Here is a 21,511-nt window from a genome sequence, read left to right on the forward strand (position 1 = left end):
GAAAACACACGATGGCGGCGGCACACTGGCAAAATTAAAACGAAACACACATCTCGACATTTAACAGCTGCAGCAGAAGCATCTTCATGGGAATCCGTGGGAGATTACCTGAAAAAAGCAAAGAAGCATTTGACAAACAACAGATGACAGCACAGCGTGTTGTACACATGTTGAACCGTTGTCGTTTTAGAAAAGTTCCAGAGCAGTTTCATACGCCCAAACAATTTTTAAAAAATGAAAAAAAAAACAACCCTCTCCATCCGTTAGCAGATAAAAGTGGCAAGAATTCCTGGGAAACTTGGAATATGAAGAGACAAACAACAATCAGCAGAACCATCCTGGGATAAGTTTTTGGTTTTGGTAGCAATCCATGTGATTGGTTGCCTTTTGTTCCTGTCATTCCTCTCTGTAGAATGATCTATGGAGAGTGACAATTGAGTGGGAGTGTTTTATGATGATAGAGAGCCACAACACAACAGAGGAGCGGTTGACAAAGACAGCTTATCGGAGGATGTCATTTTTTTTTTTTTTTTTTTTTTTTTAATTCAGGGGAGCAGATAAGAAGAGAGAATGCCCTCCATCACATAAATAAATCAGCAACAGCGCAAATGGATAGATAGGTTTTTTATGAAATATCAGTTTTGCTATTCATTTTTTGTGCTCCTCGAGGGAGAAGCCCGGAAGGACTATTTTCTCAAAGCAAAGGAGGAGTTTCTTGTTGTTTTTTTTTTTCTTTTCTTCTAGCCCTAGCGTTTACTCAAGTGCAAAGAAGTCAGTGTTTAGTGGAGGCGTATGTATTTTGGCACACATTTTTCAGTTAAGTGTCAACTATGCACGCACAGCACAGTAGGCGTAAGGTTCGGGATGATAAAAGCGAACAGAAGCAGAAGGTCCTTGAAGTGTGTCCGTCCGTTACCGGTAAAATTCAAAAAAGTTTGAGGGATTCTTGTATTTCTGTTGTTGGTGGTGAATACTGGAACTACGAGGAATCCATCCACGAACTGAACATCTGTGAGTTTTTCTCTAGCAAGAGTTAAAACTGACAAAAAGTTATAGAAATTTGTTAAAACTACATAATATTTCAAAATACATGTGGAATCAAGTAAAACGTTATATATGCACTATTTCTCCTTATCTCTTTTTAAAATCTTTATTTTTTTTTTAAGCATATTTTTTCCTTAAATATATGCATATAAGTGGGATTTTATTTTTTCATTATAACTCTTTCATCTGTATGTATATATGTACATTATGTACTGTTAAATAGAAGGGGTAGGGTTCAGTGGAGGTGTGTGCCTGTGTTTCAGGGAAAGAATACTAACTAAATTATTTACACCATGCTCCGAGAGCCACTTGGGGTCCGGTGTAGACTGAGGCGGGGATCTGGGGGTATATACTGGTGCGGGTGGTTGTAAGGTGGAGGTGGGGGAGGCAGCGGGGGCTGGTGGCCGTCGTTGCTGTGGTAGCCATCCGGCGAGCGGACAGGGGTGGACGTGGCGGACTGGCTAAGCTGGTGGTGGCTGTGGTGGTGATGCTGGTAGTGGTGGTGCGTTGGCGTTTGGCTGAGGAAGGCCTCCATGTGTCCATGGCTGCTGTTGTCGAGCATGATGACCTTGACGATCTGCTGACACTGGATGAGGGTCTCGGGCCGCAGATCAGCCATGCTGACCGTGGGATGGTGGAGCTGCTGGAGGGGGAGATGGTGGGTTGGGGTGCTCGCCGCTGAGTGCAGCTGCGGGTGCTGAGGTGGAGGCGCCGGCCCCTGGGTTAGCCCCTGGGGCCCCTGCTGGAAAAGCAGGTCCCCCCGGTGGTTAAGAAGGGCCATGCTCTCGGGACTCCGAGCCGTGCTGCTGCTGAGCTGGTACGTCTGAAGCCTGTTGTGAATTGACACCTAGTTTAGAAAACAGCCAAGAGAACAGCATCAAATGTTATAAAACTGGTTCCTCCTCTACAATCCGTCAAGCCCTCTTTTCTTTTTTTTAGGGGGTGGTGAACGCATAGCACACACACACACAGGGCATGCGTGGGGGCTCAGGTGTTAAGGTTCGGTGGGGGTGTAAAACCATTGTGACTTCTATACACTCCCCTCCCTCCACCCCCACAGGTACTAGGAACAGTGTAGATTGGATGCTCGGAACACCAGTGTGACCGGGGTCAGGAGGAGAACAGTGGTGGGGAATGGGGATAAGAACGATGCTACAGAAGGGGCCCGGTGGTTCCAAAGGGGACACTGAGGGCCCCTGTGTCTCCCTTCCAAACCACTGTTTGGCACTACGGTCACAGCGGACACGAGGAGACTTTAGGGGAAGGGTCGAGATCACCGGAACATAGACGGAGGTCGTACGAAGAAGAGGGAGAGGTGGAAGAAGAGGAGGAGAGAGGAAGTGGGCAGACCGACAACAACAGACTTCCACAGGCAACACGCACGTAGAATGCAAAACTCCAAATGTCCCATTTGTCTCAACTGTCTTATTTTTTTCCTTTTCCTTAACTTTTGTTTTCTGTTATCTCTGTTCCTTAACCGTGTCTTTCCTCCATGTCTTTTAGCATATGTCAAAACTTTAACATAATCAAAATTCATGGTACGAGCACAATCTGAAATGCACATTGTGAGGTGGACAACTCTAAATTAACATTTGTGAGAAACCTGCAGCCATATGCAGGGTATTTTCACATTTGTCACAAGTTAATGGCTATGGTTAGCATCAGTGTTTGTACCTTTAAACAAAATTTTGATTCTTGTAGAATTTAACTAAATATATAAAAATTCAAGTTTTAAATATATTAGGGTTAGGGTTATGGATTAGGGTTTGTGTCTGCCCCATTTAGTTTTTCATTTGTTTAATGTTTCACAGTTTTTATGCTTTTATTTTAACACATTGTGCTAATTTCCCCGAATTTTGTGAGACAAAGTTAGCCTCGCCTATCGGCGTAGAAGGTCTTTGATTTTTTTTTTCCTACATGTGATTGTGTTTTTCAAACCTAACTGCTTGGCATTGACATACTGCCGAATGGCGGGTCTGTTACACGCTTTGGTGTGATACCAGGTTTTATATGAACAACTGAATTTTTTTTAGGTTACAGTTCCAATAAATTAACCTCATCAGTCATATTTGTCCTCAGAAAACAGATGTACGTCAAGAATGTGATGTTTTGTTCATTTGTTTTCAGCTAAGTAAATGCTTCGCTACTTTTTATGTACTCTGATGTTGCTAACTCGCTAACTCTGCACTTCAAAGTTTTCAAGGTTGTTCATAAGGCTGCACTAAAGAGCTTGGTTTAAAATCAGCATTTGATCCACTGTACAGTAAGTGCATCAATCTGAATACAATTTCCCTCCAAAACTCTTCAGAATGGGGACTTTGTGAATAAGGTCAGCAGTAATTCTCCTGCAATATAATGGATTTTTAATGTGAAGTATCTGAGGTAAGAAAGGGCTTCCAGCGGTGTTTCCCCCTATTCACTAACAGCAGCTGATGTAACTCTTGTGTGAAAAGAACTCCATTAACATTTGCTCCTTTTCAATCTGCCTACTGCGGTTTCTCCTTGACAAGTTGGTAGTACATATACTTAAAGTACAGTATCACTGAGCTCTGAAGCACTTCAGATGAAGAACGAAGGATTTCACTGACCTTCCTGTGCCTTTCAAAAGTTTAATTTTGAAGTAGAAAGAAAAGATTGGTCACAGATGGACGGAATACATCTGAAATTAATGAAAATAGCCACTAGATTTTTCTGGCGACTAAAGTGACATCAAAGTAAAATAATGCCGTTTTAATAGCTTAAAATTATTAGTTTTTTCATTTAAATGAAACTTTCAAATTTATGAAGCAATTTTTAAAAAAAATTCTTTTTATTTAGATACCATATGAACTGACAGTGGGACAAACATTGAGTCAACTGTAACTATTTATGTGATCATTTACTTAAGTTTTTTCAAAACTGATCTGAAAAGTAATTTTTTTTTTCAGTGTCTTGCTCAAAATGAACACAGAAATTATATTTAGCTGAGCATCTTTTTCACGTTACCAACAAACCAACTAATCATTTATTCTGGAAAAAATGGGTCATTAATCTCAAATGAAATAATTGCAAGCTGCAGAGTTTCTTTTTGCACTGTGACACTTTGTGACATAATTTTCCAAGTAATTTATTGTGATTTTTAATTAAATATTGAATACATATGATTTGGACTGGGCAGTCCAGTTGACACTTTGCTATAACGAGCCACTTTGACTGCCTCCTGCTGTGTGAAGCTAGTGGTCAGAGTGGGTGGATCATTAGCTGGATTGGATGCACCTGGAAAGAAGCTGGCAGGGTTTAAAAGGACTAATAGATGCAACAACCTTTGTTTGCCAACCTCCACTCTGTCAAGATGGCCCCATGTTTGTGTGTTTAGCTTTTTTTTTCTTTTTTCTTGCCAACCTCTCCTCTCCCAATCACAGAAATACTTAAACTTTCTGTTGAAGCATGTGCATGTGTTTTCATTTTTACTGAGCCCTGTCCCCAAGGATTATTTTAGGAAAATATTGACAAAATGGGAATAAAGATTAGGCTAAAAGGGTGTTTACTCCTACTCCAAAATCATGGATGCAACTTCCACCAATCAGAGGGTTGCTCATAGACTCTTAGGCTTATTTACCCTGGGTTTTGTTCCTATCTGTTGCCTATAAGTCTGAACTGCTGTGAGCTCACTGTCAATCAAACTGAAACTGTAAAACTGTCAGGGACAAAAACAAGATTTTAAAAAGTGATGTGGGCGTGTAAATGATCCAGACTGTCTTTAAATTTCTGACAACTGAATAGCTGTTTCAAAACCTCATCACAGCTTATTGCCACTGCTCAGAGGCAGCCAGTAACATTAGAATCTCAACACCTCCCTTATCAAATCTTCCAAGATTAAAAGCTTCTAGTATTAGCAGGATTTTTCGGCATGAACCCTCCTGGTTTCTGAGATAAATGTGTTTTGACAGCTAGCGGCTCCCCACCAGCCCCTGACATTTACTGTAGGCTGCCTGGCAGAGGGGAAGATGGCTGTTGAAGGTAGCTCAGACAACCATGAAGACTGACTTGAGGTGCAAACACGGGTGAAAAATAGGAAGAGGCAAAGCCCTCGGGTCAATCCTATATATGAAAATTGTAAAACTTATTTTTTTGGATTGGATTTAATTAAAGCTTCTACAGCCAGTGAAAGTGTAACCTTTTAATTTGGATCATATTGTGGTGTTTTTCTCTCACGAGTGTGGTCAGTGGCTTTTGTAATAAGTAGATGCTGAGATCTATCAAACCACAGGTCAAATTGCACAGTATGAGGCTATTAAGATCTTTCAAATTAAAGTTCATCAGCGATCTCTGGTATCAGCACCCAAAGGCTGTCGAGAGAGTCCTTGTACGAATAAAAATGAGCCGATATTCCATTGCAAAAAACATCCTCGCATATTGGTCTTTAAATGTATCTTGTGTAGCAGTGAATGCATGCTTGCTCTGCAGTAATTGATCATTCTACAGGCATTTATGGCTGTGAAAACGAAGCCTCTCAGTGTGAAGTATGTGTAACTACTTCTGCTCAAACCAGCACCTCTGTAAAGATTTACAGCCTAACATTTTACCAATGAGCTGTGTGGAAATAAACAGCCACTGAATATCAAGTTGACCCTGCGTATTTGGCTTCTCACTCCAGCCCTAAACTCCTTAGTCACAAAAAAAACAAAAACAGGAAAGGCCATAAGATGCCTCTCGGATGGCAAATTGCAATGCCTCTGCAGTTCAGCTTACTCTCTTTGCTCGCACGAAATGTTCGCACGAGATGTTTCCCCCAGAGGTCTGGCAAGGGGTGGGGAGGTGACGATTTTGGGTCAAATGAGCGTTAAATTTATCCGCCTGCATGTTGCTGAGTTAATTAATGTCTCCATGCTGAATGTGGACACACACACACACACACATACACACACACAGTGTAGGCTTTCCACACATGCCCTCAGGAACTTTTAGCAATGGCTGCTTTCCCTTTTTTTTTTTTTCTTGAAAGCCCCCAAAGGAGTCACAGTGTCTGCCTGAGCTTGTGAAACTTATTACAACCTTTTCCTTTTCAGGCTTAAAGATAATATTTAAGCCTCTGAGTCTGATGCATTTTGAGTGTGAAGGGAACCTGTTCTGACTCTTACTTGTATTAATTTCCCCAAACCATCATTAATTTTTGTCTGAGAAAGGAGTCCTTTTGGTTTGATTGGGTTACCTCACATGCCCGCAGCACTTCACTCAGCACCACTTGTCCTCTCATGCACTCTTCACCCACGCTTGCTTGACGCCTCTAGTCCTAAAGATATGACTAATCCTGGGATTTTCGTCCTATCTCATCCTGCCTTGATAACGACGCACTGCACTGACTCTTACTGCACGGACTTACCTGTTGTTTGGGACACAGACCTATCGCTAAGCACTTACCTCAACTGCATTGTGTCCAATTCTGTCATCCAACTCCTGGTTTCCTGGAGGTGGGGGTAAAAATAAAAGGAAAAAGGGACAAAGGTGGCAGCAAAATGTCTGTTAAAGACCAATGTTCTTTAACTGCATCATTAGATGTTTTAGGAGCGTGAAAATTCAAGATGAAGACAAGCAGCAGCCAATCCCTCGTATGGTAAACCCCTTCCCCCAAACAGAGATTGCCCTATCACAGTTTAGCATCTGTAACTAGGCATGGAAGGCCTGTCAAGCTTTTGATTTCTTTGGGCCTTACAAAAAAACACCATCAGAATGTATTAATGTTAGTGACCTTTTTTTTTTTTTTTATTGGATTTTGGGAAGCTCCCCTCCAGCGAACAGGGCCTTATCCTCTTTTGTAAGGGAAAATATGAACAAAGCATAAATCCTAACCTCTGTTGCTTGACAAGTATGTTTTCCACTGTTCTCTAAGGCTAAGCCTCCAAACAGGAACTGTGTTAGAATGAAATAACATTCTGATCTTACTTCTCCCTGATCATACTGCACTAATCTGCTTTACAAGAACAGCATCGCTCCTTCAGTTGCATGTCAACAACTGGTGGAGTTAACTTTTTAGTGGGTACAAACGGCTTTAGACAGAGTAGTTTTGACAAAATCAGGTGTGTAGTTAGTTGACCTTTATTTATTGAGGGCAAGATATCTTTTGCAAAAAGGAGAGCAGAGAACAAATCTCATATGCACAATATCTCAACATCAGACACACACTTTTTTTTTTTTTACCCAAGAATGACTTAACTGGAAGCCAGTTTTGGTATGGGGAACTCTCAGAGCCAGTCTCTGCTGTTAAATTTTTTTTTTTAAGCTCTGAACTTGATGGAAGATGTGAAATATCTCAGACGTTTTGATAGCAAGACCTTTTTTGCTTTCTAGATGCCAGCAATGAACTAGCCTGCTGTAGCCAGACCGAAATTCACTGCATTAATATATGGGTCTGGAGACGCTCCATAGAGAATCGTTTGCAGTCGTTCCATCCTACTGGTCATAGACCTTGGGTTAATTTGAACCAATCAGCATGCACCATATGACAGCACAGTGTCGAACAGTTTACTACCTAGGGCTCAAGTCCACCAAAGTGTTTTTTTGTGCACAGCGTTTTTTAATGAATTCCAGCAGATTGACGAGGTGCTGAGTGTTTATTCTACGCTGAGTGATGAACATTCAGCAGGTTTTTTTTTTCAGTCACAGAGAGTTGAAAAATGTTAACGCTGCACTTCTCACTGTTACTACCCATCTAATCAAAATGAAGGAAGGGCAGGACAAATGAGCTTCCTCATTGACACTGGCTGCTGATTGGTCTGCCCTTCAGAGTGGCTGAGCAAATGCTAATATGAACAGCTGAGTGAGACCAAATTTCCAGCCAGATAAAACTTACATCAGCTAGTTACAGTTGTGATTAAAAGCATCTTTCACCTCTTTGTGAAATCAGGAATCCATTGTTTAAATCAATTCCAATGAATTCAGAGTAGTGAATCTGCCACCGGTATTTCTGCAAACTGCGCATCTGCTGTGCGAAACGGTAACCTTTGCAGACCTTGCAACAGCAACTAAAAGGGCAGGGCTTAACAAGTTGAAATCCCTCATTTACAGTATTTACAAGTATTTCACAACATTAAAATAATGCAGAGTTTTTCAATGTTAAAATGCTGCAGGTACCACATCGTTTCTAAAAATATGAATGTTGTCTTTTTTCATAATTAAAGCAGCAGGGCTACTTAATTTTAACAGCAGGAGCATTACCGCAGTTGGGGTCTCTGCAGTGGGTTTTAAAAAGCAGCAGTGCGCACACACACACACACACACACACACACCTGATGGGGAGCCCTGTTTGCCGCGCAGCTCTAGCTGTGTGCCGTTGTTCTTTACTGAGTGTGTCTTGGCTCCCTGCTGCTTTTCCAGCTCCCCTGCAGAGAACAGAAAACAAAAATGATCATCCTCATAATCACCAAGACTGAGAGCAAAGAAGTAGATAGACTGGTAGATGGGGATGGGTAAGAGTGACAGCATTAACTGGCATAATTCTTTCTTTCAAAAGTGTGTGCATACACATACACATGTACATGCTCTCGTTGCCTTCCCCTCCCAAGCTCAGAACACGACTCTCCATCTCTCTAATTAAACTTCACACTTGATAGTAATTGCATGTCATTTCCAATCATGATGAGTAAATGTTGTTTTGTTTCCAACACCGCGCTGCATTCTAATTCTGATGCTAAACCACAAAACTGCCAGGTAAGACATCAAGAGTGCAGCATACCGTGTCCTTCAGTTCTGTACTTTGCAAATCGGAGAGGAACTAAAAGGAAAATATCCTGTTTTGTACTTTATTCCTAAGAACAATACTTGGGGATGAAACTAATTTATGATGAAAATATGTTTATAGTATATAGAATTTATTTTTATTGGTCTTTATTTTCTTCACATTTTTCAAATTATTTTACTTAAAAAGTTTTTTTTTCTTTATTTTGGTACAAATTAATAAGAAATAGAGACAGTTTTCAGCTGGTGCACTTACAGTTAACTGGCCAAGAGGACAGACTTTTAAGTCTCACGGAATATCAGCCGTCAAGCATACAATTCAACATATATGAAAAATTAGGGGGCCAATAAATAAATAACATACGAGTGGGTTGGAAAAGCAGATGTTTATTTAAAAGGAAATTTCTATTTGAATATTAATGAGAACCATTACATTAGGAAATGTTATTATTGAGATATTATTGTACAATATTATGTACTCAAACATGGAAATTGTTCATTCTAGTTTTCGTGTTGGTAAAAAGAGAGATTTGGGCACTTAATAAGGAATTAACTAAATTCTAAATTTCCCTCATTAAAAACAGCGGATGCACAGGAAAAAAATATCCCCCTTCAGATAAACAAACTTCTTCCTATTTCAATGAGGGGAAGCCGGAGCATAAGTGAGCCTGCCGTGGGCCTGTTTACTAAAAGTGCCAACAAAACAAAGCCCTTGGAGGAAAAAAGACGTGTACTGTTTGCCTGTGCAGGTGCCAGCTCTTTCTTGTTCCACATTGTTAAAAATGTTCATACTTTAAATCAGCTCCCAAGAAAAAGTTTGCTGTCTTTTTAAATTTAATGTCTCAACAGCCAACATGCAGTCTTATTTGTATGTGCACACCGGATGTGTTTTTGTGCAAAGTAGCTGTCTATCCTGTGCACGGCTCTACAGAGAGAAATAACTTGCTTCTGTCAACCCCTGCCTGTCTCCATATGTTGTTACCTGCCCGCTCTCCCCAGGCTGCAGGCCCTCTCTCTCTGTGAAGGGTAAGGCAGTTGCATCAAATCTCAGCAGGGATGCTCTCTTTGATGCCCAGTCTGGCAGGAGCCAAGCTCTGGATGTTCAGGTTTTTCATGTGTGCGTCAAAGTGCGTGCGAGTGTTGGTTGTCTTATTGTCCGGAGACTTTTCATATGCACACAAGTCCAAACAAGTCAGACGCCTGGCTGCTCAGAGGAACACTCTCCTATTTCCACCTCTGATTTTCTGCCCTCCTGCAGTCTGTTAGGCCAACAGTGCACCAAAGGAAACAAAATGCAAAAGTCAATTTACACCAACAGAAATGGTACGCCAACTACAAGTTAGTCTCTGACTTTCCAAGACATGAGATTATTGATTTGGTTCAGAATGTATTGGGATGTTGACCCTCCATCTGTTGTCAGTGCATTGTCATGGGAGGAACAGGCACAAACATTTCACTTGATGGACAACACGTGCAAAAATTTACATGTATGTAGCCCAAGAAAATTGACCAAAATATACAATGAAGACCTTGACATCATACCAAAGAATAACAACAAATCAATGAAAATTAAATGCAGTTTATTTTGGGTCATACTTGGGATTACTTTAGGTCATACATCTGATAACATATAATCTGACACCCCCGAATACCCCCACTATAGCATTTGGTAGCACCAAGTTTACAGTCTCAGCCTGCTATAATAAAGAATCGTAGGCGGGATCCAACAGGACCGCTATTGATGAGCACGAAAGGAGTGATAAGGACTCTTTCACTGTCTTATTAAAGGGTCAAAATCCCTCATGACACAAAGATACTTACACTCGATGCGTATCTGCTCCATTTCCGACACCTCCGCGATTGATTCCTTCAGGTCTTCTACAAACTTGAGCAGCTCTTCAGCACTTTGGGCACAGAAGTTGAGTACCTGCTTCTTGTCTGAACCAAACGGGGAGAGGATGGTGATTCCATGAGGGTAGTCTGTGGAGAGCAGAGGATATTAAGTCATTGTAGCAAAAGTGAAAATAAAATGTAAACTGTACTGGCTGTAAGATTAGCTACAAGAAATTTGCTTCAAGATATTACTGGGTGTGTTATTTGGAGGCGTGAGTAATATAAAGTGGCGTCGAAGGGTAACATTTTAACGTCAAACTCGTATTGTGCAGACTTTCTTGCAAAAACAAGCACATCAACCAAAAATGTTTTTTGCAAAAATGTCATGCAAAAAGGAAGGTTTTTTCCCCCATTGTATAAAGCCATAATTCCTACAGCCCTTATTAATTTAAATTTGGGCGGACGGTTTCCTTTATTCAAAGCATGGGATTGACATGGAAAGAGTGAGTTATAATAAAGAAATACAGAAGTCATAATTATTCAGTTCTGCAATTTTTTTTCTCTGGTGAATGCAACACCCTTGCATAGGATGTTTTTTTGGTTGTTTTTTTTTCATGCCAGCTGTCAGCAGGGTGTCTTACATTCATTTTCAAAGAGGTGGAACTGCATGCCAAGTAGGCCCATGGCTTTGCAGAAAGTGTAGGCTGCAGAGCTCTTCTTCTTTGGACAAAGCTTCAAGATCTGCAGAGAGAAAACAACAAAAAAACAGCATTACAGTAACTATTTTGAATGACTGGAGTGGCCATTAAATTAATTTAGTCCCATGTTCACCACGCTTCAGAAATGCTGTTGACTGTTGCTGAAATTTCCATATTGCAGAAAAACATCAGAGAAAGTTCAAGAAGGAAAAACAATCAATTTAAAATACATTCAAAAAGCCAATAGTCAATATTAATATTTCTGATTGTGCACCAATCCTCTAATTCATATTAAAAACACATTGGCAAGTTCTTATCAGGATGTATTGAAGATGTTTTGCAGCATTTTCACTGAATGACCTTCCAGATAAAGAAAGATGAGGTGAATCTGTTTCGCAGTGCTACTGTGGGGCATAATTTAGCGGGCAAGGCGTATTAAACCAATACATCACATTGGCACTTTAAACACCTCTTGACATGATAGAACAGGGGCCAAAATCAAAGAAAAGTCTCCATCACTTTGAAAAATCCATGACAGAATCAAAGACAATTTTGAAAGCCCTCTTTCAAAGCTGTCACGAGAAAATGTCTCACCAGAATGTATTGCATCGCTAAACTTTTAGTGCCAAATGAACAGGATTTCACTGTGATGTTGGGCGATAACTTATTTTTCCCCCTGCTTCAAAATCATTCGTTTAACATCCTGTCCTGCAGATACCAATTACTTTTGTGCTGCGGCAGAATAACGAGGAAGGATATAGCTGCACAGCCTTTTTTTTCTCCTTTGCTGTCTGTTGCTGGACTGAATTTAACATTTGACATAATTATGAGAGTAGTTAAATAATTTGGATTGATGACCCCTGTGTGGCCCCTAATGAGCACATTAATTATGTCCATCTTTAAACCTTTGATAACCCTCCAATATAAACTACATAAAATCAAATGAACAACTTGTGGCATCTGTGTGGCTCAAGTGAACCACAACTTTCTCCCGAGCCTTTAAAGCTGCTCTGTAGAGGACAGATCTCTGCTTATTGCTGCACTGCAACACTGTGTTTGCTTCTATCTATTATTAAAAGAAATGGCTGGAGAGGTCTGAAACAACATAAAAGAAGGGGGAGCCTTGAGAAATGGCTCACAGTCAAAGTAGGTGATGGTGCATTGCAGCTGTCACAACAAAGTAAGCAGCTTTAAAGCTTGCAGCAGAAACCACCATGTGAAGGTAGTTGGATACTGCAAACATGAAAAAAAAAAAAAAAAAAAAAAAAAAAAAAAGTCGGTATAAATTGTTTCACTGAATGTCTCATTGTGATTCTCAATTAAATAAAAGGTTTTTAAAATACTTACCACAATGAGATCATTGAAAAGGAAGACTTCTCTCTGGTGTGCTGCCTGCTTTTGGGCCTTGTTGACATCCGTCACCTCAAAAAGTCGACTACAGCACACTAGTCTTCTATGAGGGACAGATAGAACCTGAAGATAAAGAAACATGCATCCAGGAAAAATTTGATATTGTATCATTCAGAATGATTGACTCATGAAAAACTTTAAAAATTATTTTGTGAAAGAGACTTTCCCCCACAAAAACGAGAGGAAAAGGGTTGAGTGGGAGACCTTAAAAAAACAAAAACAAATCCATAAAACACAGTATGCTGACACAAATTAGTGACATGAATACTGACCTAAAAGCCCTAAAAGAGATCTTTGAAATGTTAATTAGAGCAAAAGATTAGAAGAAGTGAGTGCTGAGATTCCGTTTTTCCAAGGTTTTGACAAATATTATGAACCCCCGGTGATGAGAGCACAGATATGCAGGTACTCCACAGTGTCTGTGAAATTTTTGGTTCACTTGTACAATACAGAACAAGTAAAATGTCAACTAAGACATTTAGTCTTTAGTAAGACAGATACTTAACGTATGAGAGCAAGTTGTCACTGTATTTGCAGCAATTACAATACAAAACCATTTTTATTTAAAATTGGACATAAAATCAATTACCAAGGAAGGATTTAAGGTTTTCTTAATATTAAGTATTGCGTGGCAGAGTCTGACCAATACATCAGCTGGCGGATTTTATAAGCCGATATCACAGAAATACTGATATCAGCGTATATTTTGGTCGATATGCACCTTTTTTTTCAGACGTAGATGCTTGAAGTAAGTGTTTTTTTGTAATGGAGGAAAGATATTGTACAGTTTGTCAGAAGTGTCAGAAGTGTTTAACCATATTTTGGGGATCATTGAATAAATGTGGGGCGGCACAGTGATACAGTGGTTAGCACTGTCACCTTACAGAAAGAAGGCTCTGGGTTCGAACCTCGGCCAGGAGCCTTTCTGTGTGGAGTTTGCATGTTCTCCCTGTGCCTATGTGGGTTCTCCATGGGTACTCCTGCATGACATGCATCACAGGTTAATTGGTAATTCTGAAAATTGCCCACAGGTGTGAATGAGAGCGTGAATGGTCTTTGTTTCTGTCCGTCTCTATGTGTTGGCTCTGTGATAGACTGGCGACCTGTCCAGGGTGTACCCCTGCCTTTGCCCAAAGTAAGCTGGGATGGGCTCCAGCAGCCCCGTGACCCTGTTCAGGATAAAGTGGGTATAGATAATGGATGGTGGAATAAATGTGTTTATATATACTGTAAATGCTGAATAAATGAAAAATATCAGCTGGTATATCGACATTGGAATTATTATTTTTTACTTCCCAATAAACCCAATATCGGTATATCCAAAAGCAGTAGCGGTTGAGCTCCATTGCAGACTTTTAGATTCAACAGCGAGGCTTGCTTTTGATAACTGTAGCGCTCCTCTAAAAGGGATGTTCTACCAAGGGTCACTCATACAAAACCTTAGTGTATTGTAGCCAAATCGTGTTATATTATTTGCAGTATGCTGATTGCTGTTTAGTCACTGGCTCCTACACAAGACCAATGCGGATTAGCAAAGGTGGTGGCAGTAATGCACTGCACGGGCAGGGTCTAATGTAAAGATGTCCCTGGAGGCCTGGCTTCTCCTCTTGGACTTAAGTGCTTTTCCCAAGTTTAAGCAGATTACACTGCAAAAATGGCTCATGCCTTCGGAGAGTGATCTAATCATGTTCTCACTCCTTCACACTCTTGTCTCTGCCTTGTCTCGTCCTGCTCTCTGTGTTCGATCACTGCAGAAATCCCCAACAGCAGCAGAATGACATTCGGTAGATGTGGAAATGATCCCTCTTCAGGGTAAAATGCAAATATACACAGCCTCTGTTCAGTTTTCTCTACGTGTATTTCCAATTTTTCTTCCCTTGGTTTCGAGTGCAGGATTTGCAATGCATTAAGTTGCACACATACTGTAGACCCCATCTCTTTCTCTCCCGCTCCCTCGTGTCATCACTGCAGGGAGTACAGGCCGTGCCTGCCACAGCCAGCCGGCTTTCTCATTACACTAATGTCAGAAACATGTAAAGACACCATTAGCCTGAAAGGCCTCGTGTTTGATCAAAAAAGAAAAAAAAAGTCCTGACAGGATTATTAAGGACTGGAGTTTACCAACATATTCATTAAGACACATATTCAATAATTAAATTATGTGACTTAGGAAAACACTGATTTCACAAATGTTATCCAAATAATATATCTAAGGAAATCTTTTCACAGTGTTAAACAAGAAAAACATCAGAATACAAAGCTACTTCATCACAGTCATGCTGGGATGTAGCTTTCATCAAGTCATCAAATATTTACAGGTTATAAGAAAATTAATCTCCTTTTTCTTAGCGTAGCAGATAATACGTTTATTTCCCACAATACAGGGACTTAGTCACCTTCTGGGATATTATTTCGAATGAAGAAACTTTATCTAAGTCTCTTTCTTTTTATGGCAGACAGCTCTCATTGGCAGGAATAGTCACTTCCTGTCACAACAATCCATCATTGTTTTGGCCATGACAGCACTCCCTCTGTCATCCTATGGCTACTCATCTATCACTGGGAGACACTTAAAGGCATAAGCCCCCCCCCCTAAAAAAAAAAAAAAGAGGAAAGAAACAGCAATCCTTTCAATGTCAGAGTTTCAATGTCATTTGGAAAGTTAACAGGATGTAACTGAGATTTTAAAACTAATCAAAATGTTTACGCGTTTTATATGGTAAAAATCTATATCTGTAGAATACATGTGGCGGAATGTGGGAGCATAAAGATGTTTAAATTCACCATGACCACAGTTACCGTGGAGCAAAACAGACAGAACTATAAAGCGGGGAGTTCACTTTTAGACAGAGGTGAGGTGTTGTGGAGACTTATTGCTTTGGGCAGGAAAGGTTTCCTGTGCCTGTCCTTGTGACAGTGAAGCTGAACTAGCGTGTTAGAGAGAGTGATCGGCTGTCTGTCCAGTAGGTGGTAGAGAGGGTGGTCAGGATCACCCATAAAGGATAACGGTCTGTTCAGAGCCCTCCAAGTCTGTTGGTGTTGCCAGCCTCAAAGCTGCTTCTCCAGCAGACTACGGTGAAGTACGGACTGATAGAACATCTTGCTGCACATATTGAGGATCTCCGCTTTCTCAGAAAACATTCTGCACATACCCTTCGTCATCATAAAGTATTATCTTTTCTTTTTTTTCTAATTTGGGAGCATCTTGTTAACCATTTACAATGTTGTCACCTTCCACATTTCAGCTGATGTCCTTGAGAACATGAGTAGAGTTTACAATAATCTGTGAGGCTGAAGGCTATGGGTTGTAGGTGAGACCGGGGCTAGTTGTCAGACTTTTCACTCTCTCTTATATATCTTGGGATCCATAAATCATATAGTTATACATGAAAGAAGAAAGTCTCTGGCATATTTTCTGTATTCAACATAGTTTAAGATCGTACTTCAGAACAGAGTTATAGGCAGTCAAAAGGCTGATGTGCATGTTTGTCAATTTGCCCCATCAGTGGATAATTTGTCACACTGGATATCGAAAGAAATAAACCTGACAAATACAATTTCAAGATTTATTTTTTAATAAGAGAAAGTCTGAACTAAAACAGCTGGAGAATCATCTCAAACAACCTTTGAACAGAACCATGTCTGACTCAGACTCAAGGTCAGAAATGCAGTTCTGGCACACAGGTTGTCTCGCCTGGGGAACACTCTTTATCTGAGTTGGTTGGTGGTTGGCACTGGCATCACTGGGAAAGGGTGACATGTTTTTACTCAGGGGTGTGAAAGACTGTTAATTTCTGCTAACTTCAGTTCACAGCATCGCTGACCGCTCCCAGACAGGAAATTGCATCAGAATAAGTAAATGCACAAAACCTATATTTAATTTTTCAGTAGCACCCTCTAGTGTTGGAAGTAAAAGCAATGTAACAACTTACCCATGTGACAGCAAGCCCTGGTCTCCCCTACATATCTTAGTTTAATTAATTAATTCATGCTAGCATTTGCCTATACAAATATAATGTGCTGCTGAGGCTGATGGTTGTTGGTATTTTTGCTATTTTCACTGTACAGTAGCTGACGTAACCGCTTCCAGGGACCTTAAATGTCTGTGCTAAATTGCATGTCAATCAGTCCAATATTTGCTGAAATATTTCGGTCTGAACAACAAGAATGGGCTGATCAAATTGACCAACATTGCCATATATTAGACCCATACTATGAGCATTACCGAAGATCTCAACCCACAATAAATATTTGTTTGAATTAATTTTTAAGCAATGTTTCAAATTGGCTCTTGTATTTCAATGCAATATGTTTTGCAACGCTGAATAGCTGAGAGTTTCTGTGAAAAAACAAACCATTTTTATCAATATTTTATAAATAAAGGGCTCAGAGGCCTTCGTGTCCTGATAAGATTCAAACAGCCTTTCAGTGTTATGAGTGGGCACAGAGGGCACATTCCCACATGAATTAGTGTAATCAGTCAATTATAAAGCTAAATACTTCTGCCTCTGTGTCTGTCTGAGACTCGTTTAGTCTGAAACATAAAAACTGGCAGACATATTCCCACAATAGTTAGAAGTTAGTATGTGAGCGTTTTCATCTCTGAAGTTGACTTCTAACTAAAGAAAATCCAGTGTTGGGTGTCATGTGCTTTGGAGATGCATTGAAGTCTTCTAACCATAAACTGTTAAAAAAGGATTCTAATGATGGCAGTAGTTAATGATGTATCTCGCTGGAGTAATGACCTGAGGTAATGATTGAGCTGCTGATGAGACATTTAATGGTTAATAAATGTGCTCCGCTAACACTAGGTGATAGTGATAAGGGCTTGAATAATTAGTGAGTGACTCGGCATGGAGATTACAAGTGTATGTCTGCGTAATCATAGCCATTCTTCAAACAATACAAAATGAGGGGACAGTATCTTTATAAGGATATTTAATCGCGTGTCCTTACTGTTTTCATGCCTACGATGGACTGCTCCACCTTGGAGACGTAGGTGACGTGGTCTTCGTTGGAGCGCAACTCTCTCAGTTGTATTCTTTCGTATATTCCCACCACCATGTCTCTGGGGATGTCTGCTCCGTCATCCACACCTAATACAGCAGAAAGGCTGATTACTCTCAAGTAAACACACAATATGCAGTGATTTGCTTTAAATGTGCTCTGTTCATTTGGAGCAATATGGAGTGACAGCTGCTTTATTGTTGGTAGAGGAATCAAAGTGTGTCAGCATTGGCCTAAATAGAGCTGGGGGTGTGTCTGTACCACAGGAGGAGACACACACAAATATGCATATACCAAAAAAATTCCAATACGTTATACTCTACTGCAGAGAGCTGTATACATACAGAACAACATACATTTTGCTACTTTATTTGATATGCAAATAGTGCAAAGACTGCGAAAAAAACAAAACAAACTATATTGTGAGCAGCAGAGAGCTCCTCTCAGTCTCTTCATCTGTCCTTCTTTGACATTCTGTCTTCTGCTGTCCATTATGTAATGACTGAAATGTGATAGGAGGTTAATTGGCAAGTGAAAGGTTATAAGATCCTGCCTCACTCTTGGAAGATTTTCTGTCTGGAACATGGTGCATTTCAAGGCTGTTGGCATTTTGATGCAGGTAAAGTTGCATGCCATTAGGCTGAAAGGTTGCCCTCCAGATGCTCCCCATTATATCGACACAGCTGTACTGTGTGTGTACTAATGTGTGGAACATTGAGTTTTCATTGGGGCAGGGTGTGTTTGGGGAAAATGAAGCCGCGCCACAAGCGATGGTGGTGTCAGTGAGGCACTCTGGGACACCACTGAGACATCACTGCACATTAAGGACTCAGAGGGAGAGGAGGAGATGACCGGAGGGAAATGTGTGTTAAGTGTCAGATTAATAAGTAGCATGTTTTTTTGCTGATTGTCATTTTTTCCCTCTCTTTTTCTACTAGTTTGAGTCCTCAGGACTTCACTGCTTTCTTTCAGCCATGCCAGCAGCATGGCTCTATGCATGACAATGTTAAATGTTCCACCACATAGGTTCAGTCTATCAGTATCTTTACAACTATTTGATGGATTGGCATGGAATTTAGGACAAACATCATTGTTAACAGAAGATGAATCCTATTGACTTCTGTCAGTGACAATTTGCAGTCATCCACATCATGTTCAATCTGAGTGTTAACCAAAGGCAACTGATCTTGTTTGAGTTTCTTCAAGATGTTTCACCTCTCATCAAAGAGGTTTCTTCAGTATGGAACTGTAATAACTTTGGTCACAGTAAGTGAGACTGATGGGGCACTACATTAGCAGATAAGGGAACACCAAAGACTAAAAATGGTTAGGTTTGCATCCTGTTTGGTACTAATTAGCAATTGTTAGCCTGCTAAAGCACTAAACTAGGATGTCAGAATTTTACCTTCACACCATACCTAATATCACCATGTGTTACAATTGTCATTGTGGGCATGTCAACAAACTGACATTAGCTCAAAGCATTGCTGTATCCAAACACTGCCTCAGAGAACCTCTTGCATGGTTGCAGACTCTTAAGTGTTGTTTCACCGCTTTCTCTGTAACTTGAGCCGTGCATCAACTCTCTTGTTTTCATCATCTCCAAATGTAAAACTGGCTTGTCACAAGGTCTATTGATGAACGCCAACCCAATTAGAAATTGCTCTGCAAATCTGGGACCATCCTCTCAAACAGACAAAAAAATCAAACTAAGACAGTACAGTGAATACTGGATTAATTTGTGACAGAAGCTAGTTTATATTCTGTTGCCCCATTGTAGAATAGCTTTGACACTGACAGTCTGTTTTAATTGAGATAATATATGTTCTATAGTTCTTCATTACTGTTGGTTTCTGGTGCATAATTGCATTTAACCTTAGCCAATTAGTTGAATGAACTATTGCTTCGCCAGTGTGTGGGACAGACACAAGTGAGGAGAAAAGAGAAACAGAATACAAACAAGGAAAGACAGATGAATAAACAGACAGCAGAATATTCGGACTGACACAAAACAAAATAAGAGACGAGATAGAAAGAGAAAAAAACTGAGCAGAAGACAAATAGAGAGGCCAAGAGAGAGTGGCATATTTTAATTTGCATAAGATGCTGAAATTGATTTTCCAACTTAATTTAATTGTGAGGAACAGTCTGGATGAATCTATTAAAGTTGCTCTGCATCGACCCCAGCAGTCCCTGATTGATTACACAGAGGGAGAGTAAAAACTGCGATGCTCCCGTCTCTTTCACAACGCTCGGCAAATGAGCAGATGTCTGCATAGTGGATACACGATTTACAGGTGCTTTCTGTCTGTGTCGCTGTGAGTGAATGTGAAAAGCGAAGCGGGCAGGGAGAGAAATATAACCTTATCTATAGCCCCAAAATTTACGCAGGCAGGTTTGAGTGCAGATCCAAACAACTGTTGGACACCCCATCCCACTGATTCATCTGGGGATCTGCTGCCTTGCTCCACAACAGATGTCCACAACAAGAGTTATTGGGAAGGGAGAGGATTTACTTTGGCATAAGTTAAAATACAAACTATTGAAAAATAGTCACAAAACATTTCGCTGACTGAAATACCACCTTTTGACAGTCCTATATATCATTTAGTGAGTGATTTTTGCCATTTGTGTGTGTGGTATAAAATATAATTATGGTATGTTTCTTGTGTCCTCAATTTTCTTCCTCCTTGTGGCAATGTATTTTATTTTTTGAGAAAAATTTATACATTCAGTTGACAATGTTTAGGACATCAGAGATCCCTGTTGTAAAAATGTTTTCCCCTTGTGGGATTAATAAAGTATCTATCTATCTATCTCGTTTTAGATCTGTTTTTATACAAAACATTATCCCTCCCAAATCTTAAAATAAGTTTATTTGTCACTTGTACATGAGGTCTAACCAAATGGTAACCCATAGTGAAGTCCCCCATTGGTATGTAAACTGTTGTTTTAAAGCATTGAGTCTGGGATTTTGGCTGTTGCCATCTTGTTTTGTAAAGCCAGAAACGTATTTGGACGAACTGGGGAGGAGCATAGGCGTGAATCTGATTGAGAACCTGAGGACACAATGTCCCCCCACCTGAATGCACAGGCAGGCATTTCAATCAAATCAGGCACGCCACAAAATATGCCTCTCTTTGAGGCTTAATATCTAATTTATTATGTAATTATTTTCAGAAGAACCACCAGAATACTGATCAGAAGGAGTGAATTTATCGAATGGCACCATAACGACGTGTGAAAAAATAATAATATTTTTTGTATTTCATAGAAAACATTATGCTTTTTGAATGATAATATATTGGAGCCAGCCCCTGGTGGCCCTTAGTGGTATTGCACTTTGAGGCACGTCCACACTGGCTTCACTTTTCAGACCTGCAGTCTATGTGTATTTTCATATTTAGTGTATGAACCAAACAAGGTGATTGATGTCAAGCAAACAAGTTAAGCCATACTATATACTGCACTGCACATTTCTTTGATTTGTTCAGAAAATATAAAAAATGTTATGTGTGCATATATACAAACAAACTCTTCCTGTTCTATCTTCTGTGAGTGATTGTTCTCACCTGTCCTAAGATTAATAGGGGCTATTCTTTTTCCTTGTACCTGCCATTGAGGTAGCGATGTCAGGGTCGGACACATAACAGCACCCTTAGAGCTGAAGGGATTTAGTTTTATGCTTAAAGGAACTTCAGTGCGAAGAAGGCTTTCTGAGTCAACATTTTGAGTGTATGATATTGGCCTTATTAGCTCCTAAACTAGCCCACAGTGTAAAGCATCCAGCTCAAAAAACACCTTGA

General features: G+C 40.1%; 1 protein-coding gene across 4 annotated transcripts in view; it reads right to left on the minus strand.

Annotated features, from left to right (window-relative positions):
- Positions 1–517: 517 nt before the first annotated feature.
- Positions 518–21,511, minus strand: part of iqsec3a (IQ motif and Sec7 domain ArfGEF 3a) — a 102,055-nt gene continuing 81,061 nt past the window's right edge. For 2 of the 4 annotated variants that reach the window (XM_069164780.1, XM_069164783.1), the window contains 7 exons: positions 17,655–17,794; positions 12,636–12,761; positions 11,232–11,331; positions 10,579–10,737; positions 8,310–8,402; positions 6,445–6,488; positions 518–1,891 (listed from right to left, as the gene is read on the minus strand). In XM_069164780.1, coding sequence (XP_069020881.1) covers positions 1,331–1,891; positions 6,445–6,488; positions 8,310–8,402; positions 10,579–10,737; positions 11,232–11,331; positions 12,636–12,761; positions 17,655–17,794 — 1,223 coding nt within the window. In that variant the 3' untranslated portion in view covers positions 518–1,330. The other 2 variants (XM_069164781.1, XM_069164782.1) reach the window with 2 other exon arrangements.

Source organism: Embiotoca jacksoni, unplaced genomic scaffold (assembly GCF_022577435.1).
Source record: "Embiotoca jacksoni isolate LCO1_2020_lvr unplaced genomic scaffold, fEmbJac1.0.p SCAF_32, whole genome shotgun sequence".
NCBI lineage: Eukaryota > Metazoa > Chordata > Actinopteri > Embiotocidae > Embiotoca > Embiotoca jacksoni.